The sequence below is a fragment of the Pteropus medius genome, unplaced genomic scaffold (assembly GCF_902729225.1).
Source record: "Pteropus medius unplaced genomic scaffold, Ma_sr-lr_union100, whole genome shotgun sequence".
Taxonomy (NCBI): Eukaryota; Metazoa; Chordata; class Mammalia; order Chiroptera; family Pteropodidae; genus Pteropus; species Pteropus medius.
Genome location: NW_024342471.1, coordinates 2,065,383 through 2,082,445, shown reverse-complemented (window position 1 = coordinate 2,082,445; position 17,063 = coordinate 2,065,383). Strand labels below are relative to the sequence as shown.

Sequence of the window (17,063 nt, the reverse complement as noted above, 5' to 3'; positions counted from 1 at the left end):
GAATATAAGTTCCAGAAAAGCAAGGCTTTATTTTGTTTTGTTCACTACTTGACCCCAGGAACCAGAAAATGTCTGGTCCATAGCAGCTTTTTTATATTTAATTATTGAACAAAAGAATGATAAAATCTGGGACTGATTTAAAACACATCTGTAGCAATTTCTTTTTCTGGTTAATTATTACTAGCTACTACCACTTAACAGAAAACTACTTAGGAAATTATTTAAAATATGTGCTTATATGGGGGATAAGAAAACAAAAACATATCAGTTACAGAATTCTGACTATCCAGAGTTCTCACTGTTCACTTTATAAGTATGCCCAGAAACCATGATATAAATGTGAAAAGACACTTATAAATGGAATTTCTACTATAATACATTCATCACAAAGTTTAAGTACTCACATATAAGTATAAAATATGCTTTATTTAAAAGATCTAACAAGCACTGCTTGCTAGAAAAAGCCACAATAAGTTTTCAGTTTTACTTATTCCATTAAAATAAAGATAGGATTGAATGCATTTAAAGAAATGTGGAGAAAGGAAGAAGAATGTCTTACATAGAGAATTACTTACCCTTTGTTGGCAGATCCACTTTATTTCTATGTTAAACCCTACCTCTTCTGGCAAAGACTCTAAAACCTAGAGTAGTTTTGTTGGTTGGTGGTGAATTGTGGTTTGTTTTCAGTGAGATGAATGGTAGAATAAGAGAAAAAAAGAAAAAATATTACAAAAAGCAATCTGTAAGAAAACATATTACTAGTAAGAATAAAATGTTTTGTGCCTTCAGCATAAACCATTATCTTTTCTCATACTCAGACTACCTGGTTGATTAAGTTAAATAAGAAAGACAAGAGAAATTAAAAGCATAGTAGTCTTAAGGCAATATCCATGATAACTGATCACTACTACTACAACGATGAATCTTTGACCCAAAATCCATTTCACCATTACTACTGGACATCCACAGTGAGTTGTAATAAGTTAGGCAACCTCATGTATTTAAGAAGATATTTATAGTATTTTCTGAACTGCATTCAGGTATCAATCCACTATGTGAAGATATGGTTATATGAAAAAACCATGATGTCTAGCTTGTTCTGAAGGTGGTGATGCTTAACAAATACTACATTGTTACTCCCGGAATAGATGTTACTCTCCAAGTGGAGGATCATAAATAAATAAGACTGATTAAGTAACTGAACAAGTAATATGGTGTCAACTTATCTAAACTAAATTATCTAGACACTTTGCAGTAAGACCATTTTGGCAACATAACTAGAAAATCAAACTGAAAATATAAGGCCTGGTTATTAACCTATAAAGAGCTGACTTTAGTCTTCAAACATGAAGGCCAGGCAAATACACAAACAAGCTCAAGGAAAAATAAATTTGAAACAGATATGTTTTAACTTTTTTTATTTCAAAAGTTTAAAAATCATTTAACATGTATAGTATATATAAATCTGATTTGGTAACAGCAAATAAAGCATACTAACAGAACAATATAATAGTAAGAATATAGCCTGGGAGCTAGCCCTGGGTCTACATTAACCAGTTGTATAAAAAGTGCAGTACCTGAAAGTGTACTCAGTTTCATGAGGGGCTTTGACTTTTTTTCTCTATCTTTAGCCACATTTAACATACCTGTCACATTTTTACTGAACTAACGAAAAATTAGAAAAATGAGAACAATGGTATATATTAGTGTTGAGGCAGCTAAATATCAAATCTGCAGATTCTCCTTTAGAGAGATTGTATTTGACCTCTTTTGGTTTTAAAATTTCTCTATGATTCAATTATATTTGATGGCAAAGTGAGTGAAATTATTCAAATCATTTTAAAAGTACTAAGACAATGTCCATTTTAGGAACTCTCTTGTAGCATTCTTTTTGTAGGGTGAATAATCATGATAAACTGAAATAACCTATTTTTCCCTAAGAAATCTACTCTACCTGATGTCACCAGAAAAAGACAATGGAGAAGAGTACAAGTTAGGAAATGGAAACAGTAAGAATAAAAGCCAAGGAGAGTGTCTGGTATCCAGGCAGGCTTGCCTGATGCTGTCAAAGGGATTCCTATATGAATTCTGTCTACTTTTTTTATCTTCATGCTAGTTTTTGTTATACTTTTTCAGAGTAAATTCTTACAATTTGTGTCTCATTTTAATTTCTTTATAGGCTCTCATTTTTCTTCAAAAGCTAAGAAACAGTTTAAAATATTGTAAAAATGCCTCCCAACATCACAGCTCCTTCCTACATCCTGTTCTGTGCTCTCTCCTTCCTGTTTATTATATACATGTGGGAATTTCCTAATTCTTATCAAACTAGCCCCTGGAAGTAGGAAATTTTATTCATATGAGCATATAAGTTACTCTTTTAAAAAAATAGCATAGAGATATCACATAAAAATTATATTTTCTGAAAAGTATTGATGATGACAAGTTTATATTAATATTGTCTTTGACACCTATCTAAAGCCATTTAAGAGACCAAAATTAATTATTCATATAAAACAGAATTAATGAGATAGCCTTGCCCTAGTTTTCCTAAGGAACTTACCATCTTAAGAGAAGGAAATGGCTGATTTTCAGAAAAAGAATTTTCTTCATCAACAACAGATTCTGAAATTTTAAATTACAAAAACTCAGTAGATAAAATACTATTTTATCACTAAAAACCTTTCCTAAATTCTTTGGGCAAAAAAAAGAGATAAATAATTATAAGATCCTTTTGTATGTAGGATTTTTTGAAGGCTCTTATATTTATTGCTTTTAACCATTAAACCCCCATTTTCATAAAGCATCCTTCACGAACTAGTTTGCAACATTCAATAGAAACACCATAGTCTGCAGTCCCTAGTGATTTTTTTTATAGAAGCTGTACTACTTTTCTAAAAGTAGTCACAAGCAGTGATTTCTTATTTCTCAACGAAATTAAGAGCTACGTTACCTGGCTAAGACTTCTACTTAAAAAATTAAAATTATCTAAAAAGTTAGGAATTAAGAGAATCTATAGCTACTAATGTTACCATTTGGTTACCATTACCAATTAAATCAAAATAGATTACATCTCGAGACACAAGAATTTTTTTCCAAAAGAGAAAAAAAAATACCAAGCTTTCCTTTTCTTTAAAAAAAAAAAAGCCCATGTAATATAAATTCAAAGAAAATCATGTAAAATTTTCTAGTTAAATAAGTTAAAGGTAAAATTCATTTTACTATGAATAGTCATGAAATATTTATAAGCCTATTAAATCACATTTATGCTCTGGGGATGGAGTCTTTAAGCACTTTATCATTTCTACATAAAGGCATCCCAACTATCTCATTATCACACTGCAGATGTAATACCTACTATATGCAGAGTACTGTAAATGTCTTGGGGAGTAAAAATTTTTCTCACCCTTGAGAGGTTTACATTTTCATTGAAGAGACAGGGCATATACAAAAATAAAGGGTTAAAAAAAGGACACACTAAGCTTCAAATGAATGGCACAGACTACTAAGTTCCATGGGAGTAGAAAATAAAATAAAATTACAAAGGGAGTTTGTAGGCAGACAAGCTTTGAAGAAACTGAGGCACAGAGTAGTCAAGTAAAGTAACTGCCCAAGGTCACAACTGGTAAATAAATGTTAGAGCTGGATTCAAACTCTTGGTTGTGGAGCCAGATTCTATGCTTGATATATTCTCGACTTTGTAATGGTAAGAATGTTGAAAAGATTGGTAGGTACAAAGTTATAAAGAACTTTGTTCATCAAGCTAAGAAAACTCATAAAAGTAACAAATCATGGTTACTACACACATGACATGCATGCATTTGAAGATTAATATATGTAAAGCCTTCACGTCTATAAATTACAGATGGACAGCTCAGTATTATATTCGTCAACATGACCACAGTATGTTAAAATGCCTTTGGAAATACTACATAGATGTTAACTATGAAATGAAATCAGCGTTTCCATATTGGTACATACCTTTCAGATCTTTAGATTTTAGTGCAGTCACATGAGCGAGCTAGAAAAACACGCACACAAAATGCAATCATTAAAAAAAGCCTTAGTTTATAAAGATATGGTGAACAGAACTGTAACCTGAAAAGCTAGCAAGTTAAGAGAAAATTATAAAATGTAGAATTATAAGTTTAATAAGAATAAGCACTAATGACTATATATTTTACATGTTTGTACATATATATAAGATCATAATCAAATGTCCAAGTAGGGAAAAAGAATATAAAAATTCTTAGGTTGGGAAACTACTGATACTCAATCGACCATTTATTTAGGTATCTAATGGAAATAGGAAGAGGAATCATGTAAAATTACATGGTATAACAAAATATACAAAGATCTTAAATAGTAACATAAGTATAAGACCAGTAATAGCATAAAAGGCCAACTGTAAAATAGTGACAGTTATATAAAGAAGGGCTAAAGCAGACCAGAGGCAACCTAAGATTATGAATGAGAAGGGCTAGCCTCCAAAGACTTATAACCTAGCCCTGTCACTTATGCAAAAACCAATGGGGTCTATGCAAACTGTTAGAGAAGACAGATATGGATTAGCACAAACCCATTCTTCCTAACAGAAAAGAAAACCAAAGCACACACTCTACGCGTGCTGAATATACAGTGACATCCATGTGCAAAGAGAACATTACCATATATAGACAAGTACACTAAGAGTCTTAAAACTAAAAGATAATTTACATTTTATGCTATTATTACTACCTTTAACAACTGGAGTTGGTCAAATGTTAATTCCTTTACTGGAATTTCAAATAATTCAACTGGATCAGCATCAAATTTCTAAAAAGGAAATAAAGAGAAAATGGGCCCCAAATTGTTACTGAATGTTTACCCTTGATAGGCCTAACATCTTAATTTACTGGATGAGAATAATTGTTTGCTGACCACCTTGAGCCCACGGAGGGGAGCCCTTCTTATCTAACACCACCTCCCACATCTTAAACTCTGGCTTTTGTTTTTAATGTAGGTGGCAGTGTGTGGAAGAAAAAAAACAGCTGGGAGGAAACTATGGCACTGAAAACACACTGACAACAAAGCCAGAGTCAGTCATTTCTCCTCTTTCCTGTCTCGCTGTACATATTTTATATGCCACATATTCATGCTACATGACTAGAAAAATCAATGTGCAAGTACTGTGCAAGCATTAATTTCTGTAGATAAGTTTCCAAACTTTTCTAAACTTTTTAAACTTAAGTTTGGTTAAAAACAGCCACAGCAGTCAACTGTTATGAAAAAAAGTATGATTGGCTATAAGCAGTAACACTTAACAGGAACTCTAACCTATTATAAACATTTTCCCCATAAGCAAATGTTTTATTAGACTTTAATACCATTATCGAATGTCACATTGTTTAGACACTTCTATCTTAATATAATGAGTTAATGTACCATCAATAAATCATTGATCCAACAAATATACTAAAATCCATTACTTTTAAATTCATTCATGTACATATGGTATGAGCATATGCATAAAGTTTTTCTGGGAGAATACATAAAAAGCTATTAAGAGTAAAGGAGTGCAAACAAGAAGAAAAAGGAAGGTTTATATTCATTTCATAACCTTCTGAACCATTGGTTTTATTGTAAAATACCAGCTTAAAAATTAATGGTAAAAATATCTACAATTTATCACTTTCATTCCCCAATTAACCCATCCAGATTCAATTTAAGAGCAATGCAAAGTCTCGTGAAAAAGGAGGATCAGTAATAGTAATACTTTTCGATGAACTCTCATAGATTTTCAGAAATTACAACTAGATTAACTTCTGTCTTGGTTAGTAAGATCCTTTACCACTGCATTCCTTCTCGTTTCACTTTACATTACTGTTTCCCCACAGCAAAAACCACCTGCTCTTTTTCTACTGTCACTTCTGTCATCTAAACAGGTGCATCTTATTCCTTCCCTTTAACACCATTCACAAAATGTAAGGGTCCTTTTCTATAAATCATAGTAATCCAAACCCATATGACTGATTAGAATCCACTAGCAGGCAGAGTCAGGTGCCTTGTCATCTATTTATACAACAGGCAGTGTCTGGTGCACTGTTACACATATTAGCAAACTACCCTTAACTTTGAATCAACTCAGTGGAAAATGATACCTAATACAGTTTTAAAGAAAATGCCAAATGAACTCTCCTACTTTAAGTCCCTGAGAAATCACTTGGTTAATTTGTATACTGAAATTTAGATGCTATATATAATTATTACAATTATGTTTGTATAACAATTATAATTTTTAAGCGATTATATGCATTTTCAAATCTCCTTCTGGACTTTCTCCTCTATCATGCCCTCTTCTCCATTCTCACTTTCTTCTCTCCAGTTCAGGCTTACCTTACCTTTGGCCCACATTACTACTGGGTCCCCTTGCCTCTATTCTTTGTCTTCTTAAATTCCCCTTACGTTGAGTATCAAAATATTAATCCGGAAATTTAGTTCTGGACACTTCCCTTCTTGGCAAAAAAGTCTTTCCTATCTCCCTAGTTCCTAAAACTCCACCCCTTCACTGAGGCCCTCCACCGTCTGGCTCCAAAGCATGTTTCCAATTTTATTTTTCACTGTAGCTCTTCCCACTTCAGCCAAATCATACTACTAACCTATTAATTTGAGAAAAAGCTTGAAGCAGAAATAGAAGGGAGTCTAGAAAACACACACTCTGATAGCTTCCTCTCCTGCCTCAATACAGTGGCAGACTGATACACAAACCATCTAGAATGCCCTTTTGTTAGATAATATGAAAAAGCTAATTGAGCAGTACAGATACCCTACTTGAGGACATTAATATTCCTGTCTCCTCACTCTCTCGATGTTGTAGGAGCTTAAGAGAGGAAGGGATTGGCAGCAACTCACGAAGAAAATGAATCAGCCGACTTTATTTAATAACTAATTCTATTTTTTTTTAATGAAAGCATTTCAACATACCTTTTTCATAGTCAAACAACAGGTGAGATCATGATACACCACAGGCACAAAATCTTTTGAAAGATGTACATCAAATTCTACAAAGGCTGCACCCTGACAGGAATAAAGAAAACAAGTATTTGAAAAACATTACCTGGCCCACAATACATCTAAAACTACAAGCATATAAGAAATTTGTTGTTCATTAGAAAATAAAGCTGTACAAAAAAATAGAACTTGCTCATGAATTATGTAATGTTACATTTTAAGCTTTTTCTAAAAAGTAATTTCTTCTTTTAAAACCAAGTATTTTCCTTTTTTAAAATAGCACAGCAATTATTTCCTGGTCAAAACAAAAAACAAAACTAAAGGGCACCGATTCACTTGAACACACTCTGTGGCAGCGGACAGCCTTCACAGGTATGGCACTTCTGCCACTGCTATTAGCAGAAATGGAGCTTAACAGAAGCCTGGAGCACAGGGCTACCTCACACCTTGTTGCTACCTCAAAGATGAAGTGGGAAAAAGAATAACTTGCAGTCTCTTGTTCTTGGTGCACTTGAGCAGCACACTACAGCCTTTCTTAGTAAAACCTCAGTAATCGGATTAAGAGGAAACTATAATTGCTGCAGAAATGGGCAACAAGAATGATGCACATGACAAATTCCCTAATAGAAGCCTGAAAAGGAAGGAGGACAAGAATTAGAGTTAAGGATATATTTTTAAAAGTCAGATCCATTCTGACATATGAATAAATCCAAACAAAAGCTGAGAACATAACCTGACATACAAATTTGTGTTCACTCAAAGAAAGCCAACTAGGATCAAAGGAAACAAGGTCGAGAATTCTGTAATGTTACTATGGCCCAGAGAAGTACTGGATAAGAATGGATGGATACATTTCCACCCCTTGCTCATCTTGTGAATAAACATGGATCACAGACTAGAAACAAATAAGCCAGAGTTACTCGATGATATCTGAAGCAGGAATAAGCTTAGCTTCTTCTATCATTGCAAATAAGACAATGACACAAACATTGCAACCTCTAAATAGCTGTAATGATTAAACATATTAAGTTATAGCTTTTTAGTTTAAATGTTTAATTTGACATGATCATAATCCTTTAGGAGTATAATTTTACTAAGAGATAAAACTTGATCCCAAAATTCATGTGTGAGCTTTAGGAAATAAGGCAATAACAGACCAATGCCTCTTCAAAGGTACATTTTTAACATTAAAACAAACCAGCCATTAACAACTAATATAAGACATTCTAAAATGTTATCCATGAGTTACAAAGGATTTCATCAGAATATAGAAGGGCTTAATGAAATCCTCTCTCAAAAAGCAGAGACCTTGCAAGTTCTTTAACAGGGTTCTTCACGTATTTACAGCTAAATAAAATAATGTTTAGTTTAGCTAGCTATAAAACTAACACTGGTTCCAAATAATGAACTACAGCCCAACATATGCATAGATTTAATATTTATAAACATTAAAATAATTACAATAATCAATCTAAGATGTCATGAATTATAAAATGCATTATTATTTTATACACCAAGAGGGAAAAAAAAATCACTGCTAATCGAACCATGGTGAAAAGCTAAGAAAGTTGTAATACTCACTCCAATTTTAGAGATGTTGAACTAAGAAAAAAGTATGTCTTAGAATAGATGTTTGCTTATTTATAAGTGATAAAATTAAACATCTGACAAATCAATTTTACTTGAACTATTTTTTAAAAAGCAAAGTTTAAGGCACGTGGAGGACATAGAAAAAGTGGAAATAAAATGCTGCATTTTATTTTCTCACTAGTTTAACTTTGGAACATGAGGTTTTTAATCAGGTACAGAGGAATGGGAGGAGGTGGGGGAATCTCAGATTCTTGGTTAAAAATGTCAAGTTGCACTTGCTGAAAAAAACTAAAAGCTAAAAAAAACAGACTAACCCTTTATAACTGGATAAAAGGAGTTAAGAATTTTAACATAATAAAGTTGGTATGCAGGATGTAAACTGGCAAACTTTTTAAAAGTCTTACCTAAAATCACTATCAAATTCTTCCATAAGCATTATTTCCAAAATGAGTTTTTGAATAAGCACACTGATGAAAATCAATGCTTAATGAGGAATGTTTTTCTTGCCCTAATCACTCAAAATTTGTCATTTCATAAAAAAGGATGCTTATGAATTTCATTGTTGTTTTCATCTCAGTCTTCATCATGAATCTAAATACAAATGCCTAGAGATACTTCACCTTCACTTAGAAACATATTCAGAAGAAGCATAAATATTACATGTGTTAACCTATTAATGCAGACTGGAGGAGACTGCCCAGACACACATTTCTCTACTTTTCTACCTTTGAACCAACAGCCCAAAGTTCTCTACAGAAGGAGAGGTTCACTTACATGACTAGCAGCATTTCTTAAAGAAGCAATAGTATTTTCTTGAACTTTAGCAAGCCTGAAAGAGAATATATTAAAATATATTTATCATATGCTATAAAGAAAATGAAGAAAACAAATGTAATAAAGCCAGCTATATATTTAACAATGGAAACAGTATTTATCCTCTATTTTGAGGCTAATTTTGCCATCTCCAAAATAAGACTCTGACCATCATTTGGTTGGTGCATGCATTTATTCCATAAATGTAAGCTCTAATGATTATAGGTATTTACAAGCTGAATATAGACATATCCTATGCCAACACAACCTCTCCAAGTGGGCTGACCAATTAAGGAAGATAATCCCTGCAATGACATGAAGTAGCAGAGACAAAGAAACTCGCTCCTTCCAATGAAGCCTCAGATGACTTACTATAAGTAGCCTAGGAGAATGAGAGAAGGCTAGCACACCAATGGGGTAGGAATATGGAAACTATACTGAGAACAAGTAAGAAAACCGAGACCCAGAGAGGGCAACATGCCAAAAGTCAGGACCCCAATACAGACAGACTGATATCAATCATGACGCTAACTCTGCAACAAGCTTTCCCTCCTGGCTAGTTTAACTTTGGAATATGTCTGCTTTTTGAAAAACTTTAAAATATAGTTGGCATATAGTATTAGTTTTGGGTGTACGACATAGTGATTCAACTTTTATATACCTTATGGTGTGATCACTACAATAAGTCTAATAACTGTCTGTCACAGTACAAAGTTATTACATGACTGACTATATTCCATGTGCTATACATTATATCCCCAATGGCTTATTTTATAACTGGAAGTTTATATCTTATTCCCCTTAAATTTTTTTACCCATTCCCCCATTCCCCTCCCCTCTGGTGGATGGCTTTCCAGTTTTAATGTCTCTCTCATCATCAATTCAGTAGAATATTAAAAAGACTGACCAGAATCTTAAGAGAGAGTTAGCATCTAATTAATTTAAATTACGAACCCCAATTATCAAATTACATTTAAATTCCAGGATATTAATAAAAGAATCATTTGACCTTTAGTAGGTCAAACAAATTTAATATTATCAAGTTTGAGCTACCAAATGCTAATACCGCTCAAATATTCAACCTACTGAGCAGTTGTTGTAGAATTCCCTGCACCTCGATGTCCAACATCCAATGGTATTCTTGGCTTCCAATACTTGGAAAATGAAGATTTCATGTCACAACTGTATCCTGGCAATGGCTTAATAATTATATAGTCAACTTTTGTAGAGGAAAAAAAAAGGGGGGGGGGAGACAAAAACAAAGACAATTAAAAAGGCCATTCATTATAAGCTCAATTACATTCAAATACCAAATAGGAAAAAAATCAACAAGTCAAAACTGATTTAAAGTAAAGCTTCCAGAAAATTCAATAGATATGTCCTTACTGTCATTTTATTAGTTAATATTCTAAAACAAATCATTATTTAATCTTTATCATTCTTGAAAGCTCAACTTGAAACTAATACAATTTTGCACTTAATCTTTGCTTATTTGTAAAGGGCCACCCACCCTGCTTCTCTAGGCTTACCTCTCACTTTGCCTATTGTTTTTCTGGAATTTCTGCTCATGATAGGAAGAGTAAGGATTCCAGCACTCTTCCCACTCTCAGCAATGGTGGATGATAAGAGGCACGCTGTACCCACGTGTCCAGGAAGGGCATCGCCCTGAACTACGTGTTCACTGAGATCTTCCTGAAAAAATGAGATTTAGAATAATCCAAATTCTTATACTCAATATTTTCCATTTAAAGATCAAGAGGAAGAAGATCGATAATACATTTTTAGTATATAATATTTTAAGATTTTGTTACTTTATTAATCATAGCTATGCTGATTTGTACTTCTGATCCTCTAACATGTATTAAGTGAATTTAAAGCACTGACTGAAAGTTACTAAGTACTTTTAGATTCACAGACTAAGCTGTAACTGTATGAGCTTTTAATATATATTATATTCTCTAAAAATGTATCCATGCAGATGACATAGAGGAACAGTAATTCTACAAAATTGAATACTTTGAAATTACACTGGGTATTATACCAGTCTACTCTATAAATAAAAGTGTTTCCAAAACCGCTAACCAAATGAAAGGAAAATAAGGCTGTTCATGAGATTATTAAAAGGTAGATCCTTAAAGAACAAGAAAACATCAACCAAAACTTCATATTTTTATAATAAAATCCCACAGATCTTATTATTTAGGGAAGATCAATTGTACTTTTAATATAGTTTTTTAGTTTTTTGAAGAGAAATACTTTAAATTCCACATAACAAAAGACAGCTATAAAGCCACCCACAAAGACTATATCTAAAGAAGTCATTAAATTAAAAGAATTCAAAGATTACAATTTTAATTATGTGTAACAAGTGTTACTCAATGGGTTTAAATCCATCCTGAATTCTGCCATTTTCAAGAAATTGTGGCTAGGTGCTACTGCTAGGCAAGGCTAATTCCTTACCTTCAGATTTCAACTTTAATCGAATGAAAATGAGTGTGGAAGTGCCAAAGAGCAAGAGCCTAAGGAAAGCAGTACACATAACTACCGAGCCAGGCACAATAGAGCAAGGACCTCAGGGGAGGACCTAGTATTATTTGTGGCAAGCATCTGAAAGCCAGTAAGCCAGAGAGCTCTAGCGTGTCATAAGTAGCTCTGGAAAGTTGGCAGCACAGATTTTGAACAATCTGTCACAATTTTCATAGCAACTTTTTTTTAACTACATATTTATAATATCAAGTAAAGTTGCAAAACGAGTCCATTGTTACAATGAATTCTTATAATAAAATGCCTCAATAAACCACAGACTTCAGTCATGGAGAAGACTCAATCATGCTACTTACGCTGGGCTGTGCACAAGAGTTATACAGCCTATCTGTCCCTCTATTTAGCCTGGAGGCTCCTTTTGATATAATTCATATATGTTTAAAACAGTCACAGAAATCAAGATATCTGGTCTTGATTTTAAACCAATTCTGCTGAAGTTCTCTTAATTATATTCTTAATAGTACTTGAGTCTCTCAACTCCAAGTTTTTTCAGCCTGCTAAAATGTAGAAGATTAAGCATCTAAAGCGTTTTACAAATTATGGGTTTATAAAAATTTGACTACAATAAAAATCTAAACATATGTAAAAATAAGTTCATGCCTGCATTCTTTCTTAACCCCAAGTTAAAGAACTACTCACCTCAAAAAAATCAAATATCAGTTCCAGGTTATCTGGTTCCATTGTCTGTATGCTATACTCTGTCCAACGATCTGGCTGTAAGCCATACCCACACTCAGGCTGTGAATGCCTGCACTTGAACTCATTGTCACTTATTAAGGATATCTCCAGGCTATTGGACATTTTGTGAAGAACAGTGGGAGACACCCTATCATCATCGTCTTCCTCCAGACCCTCTAATGTCAGCTTAACCCTACATGAAAGGAAAAAATAATGAAATGCAAAAAGTGGAATAGAAGGAAACTCATACAAATGTCACCTAAATGCTAAAATTAAAACAAGCTCCCTGAACAGGCAAAATTTTCAACAAAAATATTATACAAAAACTACATATACTACAGGTTAAAAGCATTAGCTATGTTTTATAAAAGATTGATATTTTTATCTACATATATTTCTGTAAACTATTAAACTGACATAAATGTTCATTATGCCTAAGGTTGTTTTCATTCTTTGTTTTCTTTTTTTAAAGTGAATTTTAAAAGATATTTACTATTATCCCATTTATAACTGGCTATCTCAATTTCTTTTGAGAAGTTTCACAAATGTACATATATACAACAAGCACAGAATTGAGCCATATTCTGCTGGTGTGCATTAAAGACTGTTAGAGTTGGAAGTTGTAAATTAAATACTGTATTAAGTATATGTCTTTGTATGTATGCATGTTTTTATGTGTGTATATATTTGTATACATGTACTTTTTAAATGAAACAAATGAACAAAAACATAAATTAAGAGTCTAAAACTCTTACAGGCCTCACAGCAATGAAAACAAAGACTAACTACCCAAGCCATAGGGCCACAAAAACTAGTCTACTCTCAATAAGAGGCAATTACTTGCACAGAGCACTTATAATGCCAAAAAGCATTCTATTCTAGAATGTTCCTTGCACCAATTGAAAGATACTTAAGCAATTTTAGTATTATGCATGTAGAAAGCAATGTCATTTCATACAGTAACAGAGCTACCAATAACAGAATCGTATTCATGGGGCCTGCTCTCTCTGCATGACCTCCTGACCTCAACCACTGCTGAGCCTTGTTTCACAACCACATAATTCTGAGGTCTCCCAGAGGGGACATCTATGTAGATTACTCGAATAGCAATACTGTTCTGTCATACTATAAAATCAAAGGTAGCACACTTCAATAATCCAAACAAAAACCATCGTCTCTTCTGAGAAACCACTCTTAGGAATAGTTCTAGACAACTGATTCTGTTGGTGAGCCTGAAAGAACAAACATTCTCTACCAGGATATATAAAAAGAGACCACGAATGGACAGCAATGAACAGGCAAGAAAGTCACCGAAAGATTAAAAAAAAAAAAGAAAGAAAACAGAAAAAGAAACTTCAAGTTTAAAGGAATTTATGAAAGAATTTGTTAAAGGTTTTCTTCAAATAGTTATATAAATGTTACAGTCTAATATAAAGAGACATTGCTTTCCACTTACTGCTGGAGTCAACTGGAAGAGAAACTTGTGTTTAAAATTTGGTGATAACGAGATAGAACAGAATGTCTAGTGTTTTATTTAAAATGCATAAGTTGTTACTAAGTTTTTAAAGTCCTTGTATCTTTGCAGAAAAATTTATTTCCTACCCAGTGAAGGTTTAGTCTATCACTAATATGAATCTCGGGAAAAAAGACGGTCAGAACAAACACTAGTTACTAGCTGTGCATGATTATTTCAACAGTAATCAGTTACTAATTTGTAGAACCCAACCAAGTATGGTTATATGAAAATATTCCAATTTAAGTGTAAGCAGCACAATAATATATACTCAAAATAATTTCTATATAAACAAGAATGGTATAGGACTCAGTATATATTTGCAAACCAATCAGAACTCCAACTATTAATATCTAAATATGTATTAATTTCTTTACTACGATCAAGGAAAAAATCCCTAATAAGCCCAACAACCAAGGCTTTATCGTCTACTGCTATCTTTATTTCAAGGTCTTATGCCAACAGGTAATTTAGAGTTGTTGTACCCTTTATTTGCTTCTTTTAACATGTAAATAAAATAGTCAATTACATATGACTAACTGGTTACAGAATCTTTGCAGTCAAATGGATCTTGCAGATCAGCCTTGCGGTCCAATAACCTGGATTTTTCAGGAGCAAAACAGAGGCCTGCAACTGCAGAGACAAGGTACACCCCAAACCCCTGACTAAAACCCTTGACTAGAACAGCCAAGGCAAAGAACCATGAAGTGTTACTTATACGCTCTTTCCTTTATGTATCTTGTGATTGGAATAAGTACCATAATATTTAAGCAGTTGTTATAAAACATTTATGGATTTTTCAAACTGTAATATCATTATGAATTTGATTATGAAGATAATTAAGTATTGTATTATTATAATTACTTCGGTTACTGAAAATGGCCCTTTCAACCCAGCCCTGACATTTTGTGAGAAAAGGCTGCATTACATAACAAGACGTAAAAATCTCTGTCCCAGAGTTATACATATCCAAATGATAGGGATGCCTGGGTCATTGAGAAGCCAGCTCACTCAAAGGTACATATGATGACATTACTGAAAAATAAAGTTACTCACTATGTAGGTACTCACACAAAGCTTGATGTCTATTTCTTAAATTAATACATGACTAAAAAGAAACTAACATGAAACTGCTATAATAACTGCCACCTTTCTTCACGGAAAAGTTTTCATTTTTAAGCCACAGGAAAATTTAAGACACTGAAAGATATTTCTGGCAATCACTTTTCTATTTATGTCATTCTCCCCTCATTTATTTACACAAAATCATTTGTTATATTAATTTTTTAAAACAAACTATTGCTACACTAAGAAATTTTAAAAGTTGTAAACTACAAAGATGCATAACCTTGGAAATCATTTATCTACACAAAAACGAAATTTTCTAGTTTCAAATTCGACATTAAGACTAACAATAAGTACATGTAACTGTAGCACTCTGGCTGGGAAGCAGTTCACTCTCACAAGACCCTGCAGTTATTAGGAAATATGACATTATAAGTGTGTTATTTTCTTGCTTACACACTTAAAGGCTAAAATCAAATGGATCAGAAATCTATAGCACTAGTGAAAATAAATAACCTAAGTAACAAATATACATGGTCATACCTAAATCTAGATTTTTTAAATTTCTTCTTGGTTATTGAGACAGGAGGTTTTTCAGAATAATGCAAACGCAATCTTATTTCAGTCTGACACGTCAACCATCCCGAATCCAGAGTCTCAATACCATCTGGCAAACAAACAGGGAAAAGAGTAATTATTATATATTATATATATATTATATATATTTTTAAAAATAATCCAGTAAGTATAATACATGCTGACAATTCTGTTCACAATCAGATTTTAATACACTCCAGTTATGTGTCACTGGTACTTCTCTTCAAAGCAAATATATAGGCAGTCTTAAAATTGTCATTGAAAAAGAACTTTCATATGAAAAAGGAGAAAAAGTTAATGTTAAGAATAGCCATAGTTTAACAACTTAAGTAAATAAAAATATTCTTATTGAATACATTGTCGAAGTAATACAAATCCATTTGAGAAAGAAATACATGTTCCAAAATGGCTTCTAATCTACAGTTGTTCCATTGGGGATCACCATTAAACTTCCAAAGCTTCACATGAGATATTTACTTAGCTGAAACTAGTTTAGACTAGTTTAGTGCTGGGTACTGAGATACGAGAAGGTAAGAATAAAACTGTGAAGTCAATTTTCTATTCTCATATTTACATATTCTGCCATAAACTGCATGACTTTGATAACACTGTGCTAGCACTGTTTAACTTGTAGTTTCCAAACACAGGTAATAACATTTTCATAAATACTAGAAAGCTATCAACTGTTTGAAACCTAAGTTTTTCCACAGAACTTAAAAAAAAAAAAATCGAGAAGCTTTTCTGCTTAGATATAAGTTTAAAATGTTTAATAATTAGCAAATTTTAAAAATAAAGACAAACCACTATTATTTAATTTTAAACTGTTTTCAGAAATGGACAAGTTGAAAAAATGGCTTTCCATCTAAAGTAAAGCTGAATTTTGAAAAGCAACAACAAAAAGGAAAGAAATGACATGCATATAATCATACATAGTAATTAACATATAATAGGGGGATATGATGTGATGATGTATTACAGCTGAAGAAATAAGAAAACTACTCCATAACAAAGCTCTCTAAAACATGTAGCATAAATATCATCTTTTGTAAATAAAGACAAGATTCTCGAATTTTAAACATTAAAGCTATTCAAGTGTTTTAGATTACTTTATGATCTAATATAAAAAAGTGAAATAAAATCAAGGAAGAGAGATTAAATTCCTATCCAAACATTGCCAAAGCATGTACATTTCTAAAATGCGTAAACTCATGTCCCTTGTAAAACTACAACCAAAAAAAAAACAAAACCATTCAGACCCTGTTCCTTCCTGTACTGG

The 17,063-nt window shown here is 32.6% G+C and overlaps 1 protein-coding gene across 1 annotated transcript in view; it reads right to left on the bottom strand.

Annotated features, from left to right (window-relative positions):
* The window catches only part of GPCPD1 (glycerophosphocholine phosphodiesterase 1), a 46,968-nt gene that overhangs the window by 10,430 nt on the left and 19,475 nt on the right, over positions 1 to 17,063 (bottom strand). The window contains exons 7-16 of the mRNA XM_039863773.1: positions 15,734 to 15,857; positions 12,574 to 12,805; positions 10,920 to 11,082; positions 10,477 to 10,609; positions 9,352 to 9,406; positions 6,961 to 7,053; positions 4,735 to 4,812; positions 3,979 to 4,018; positions 2,561 to 2,622; positions 576 to 641 (exon numbers count right to left, since the gene is read on the bottom strand). Of these exons, the coding sequence (XP_039719707.1) occupies positions 576 to 641; positions 2,561 to 2,622; positions 3,979 to 4,018; positions 4,735 to 4,812; positions 6,961 to 7,053; positions 9,352 to 9,406; positions 10,477 to 10,609; positions 10,920 to 11,082; positions 12,574 to 12,805; positions 15,734 to 15,857 (1,046 nt within the window). The remainder of the gene's footprint in view (positions 1 to 575; positions 642 to 2,560; positions 2,623 to 3,978; positions 4,019 to 4,734; positions 4,813 to 6,960; positions 7,054 to 9,351; positions 9,407 to 10,476; positions 10,610 to 10,919; positions 11,083 to 12,573; positions 12,806 to 15,733; positions 15,858 to 17,063) is intronic.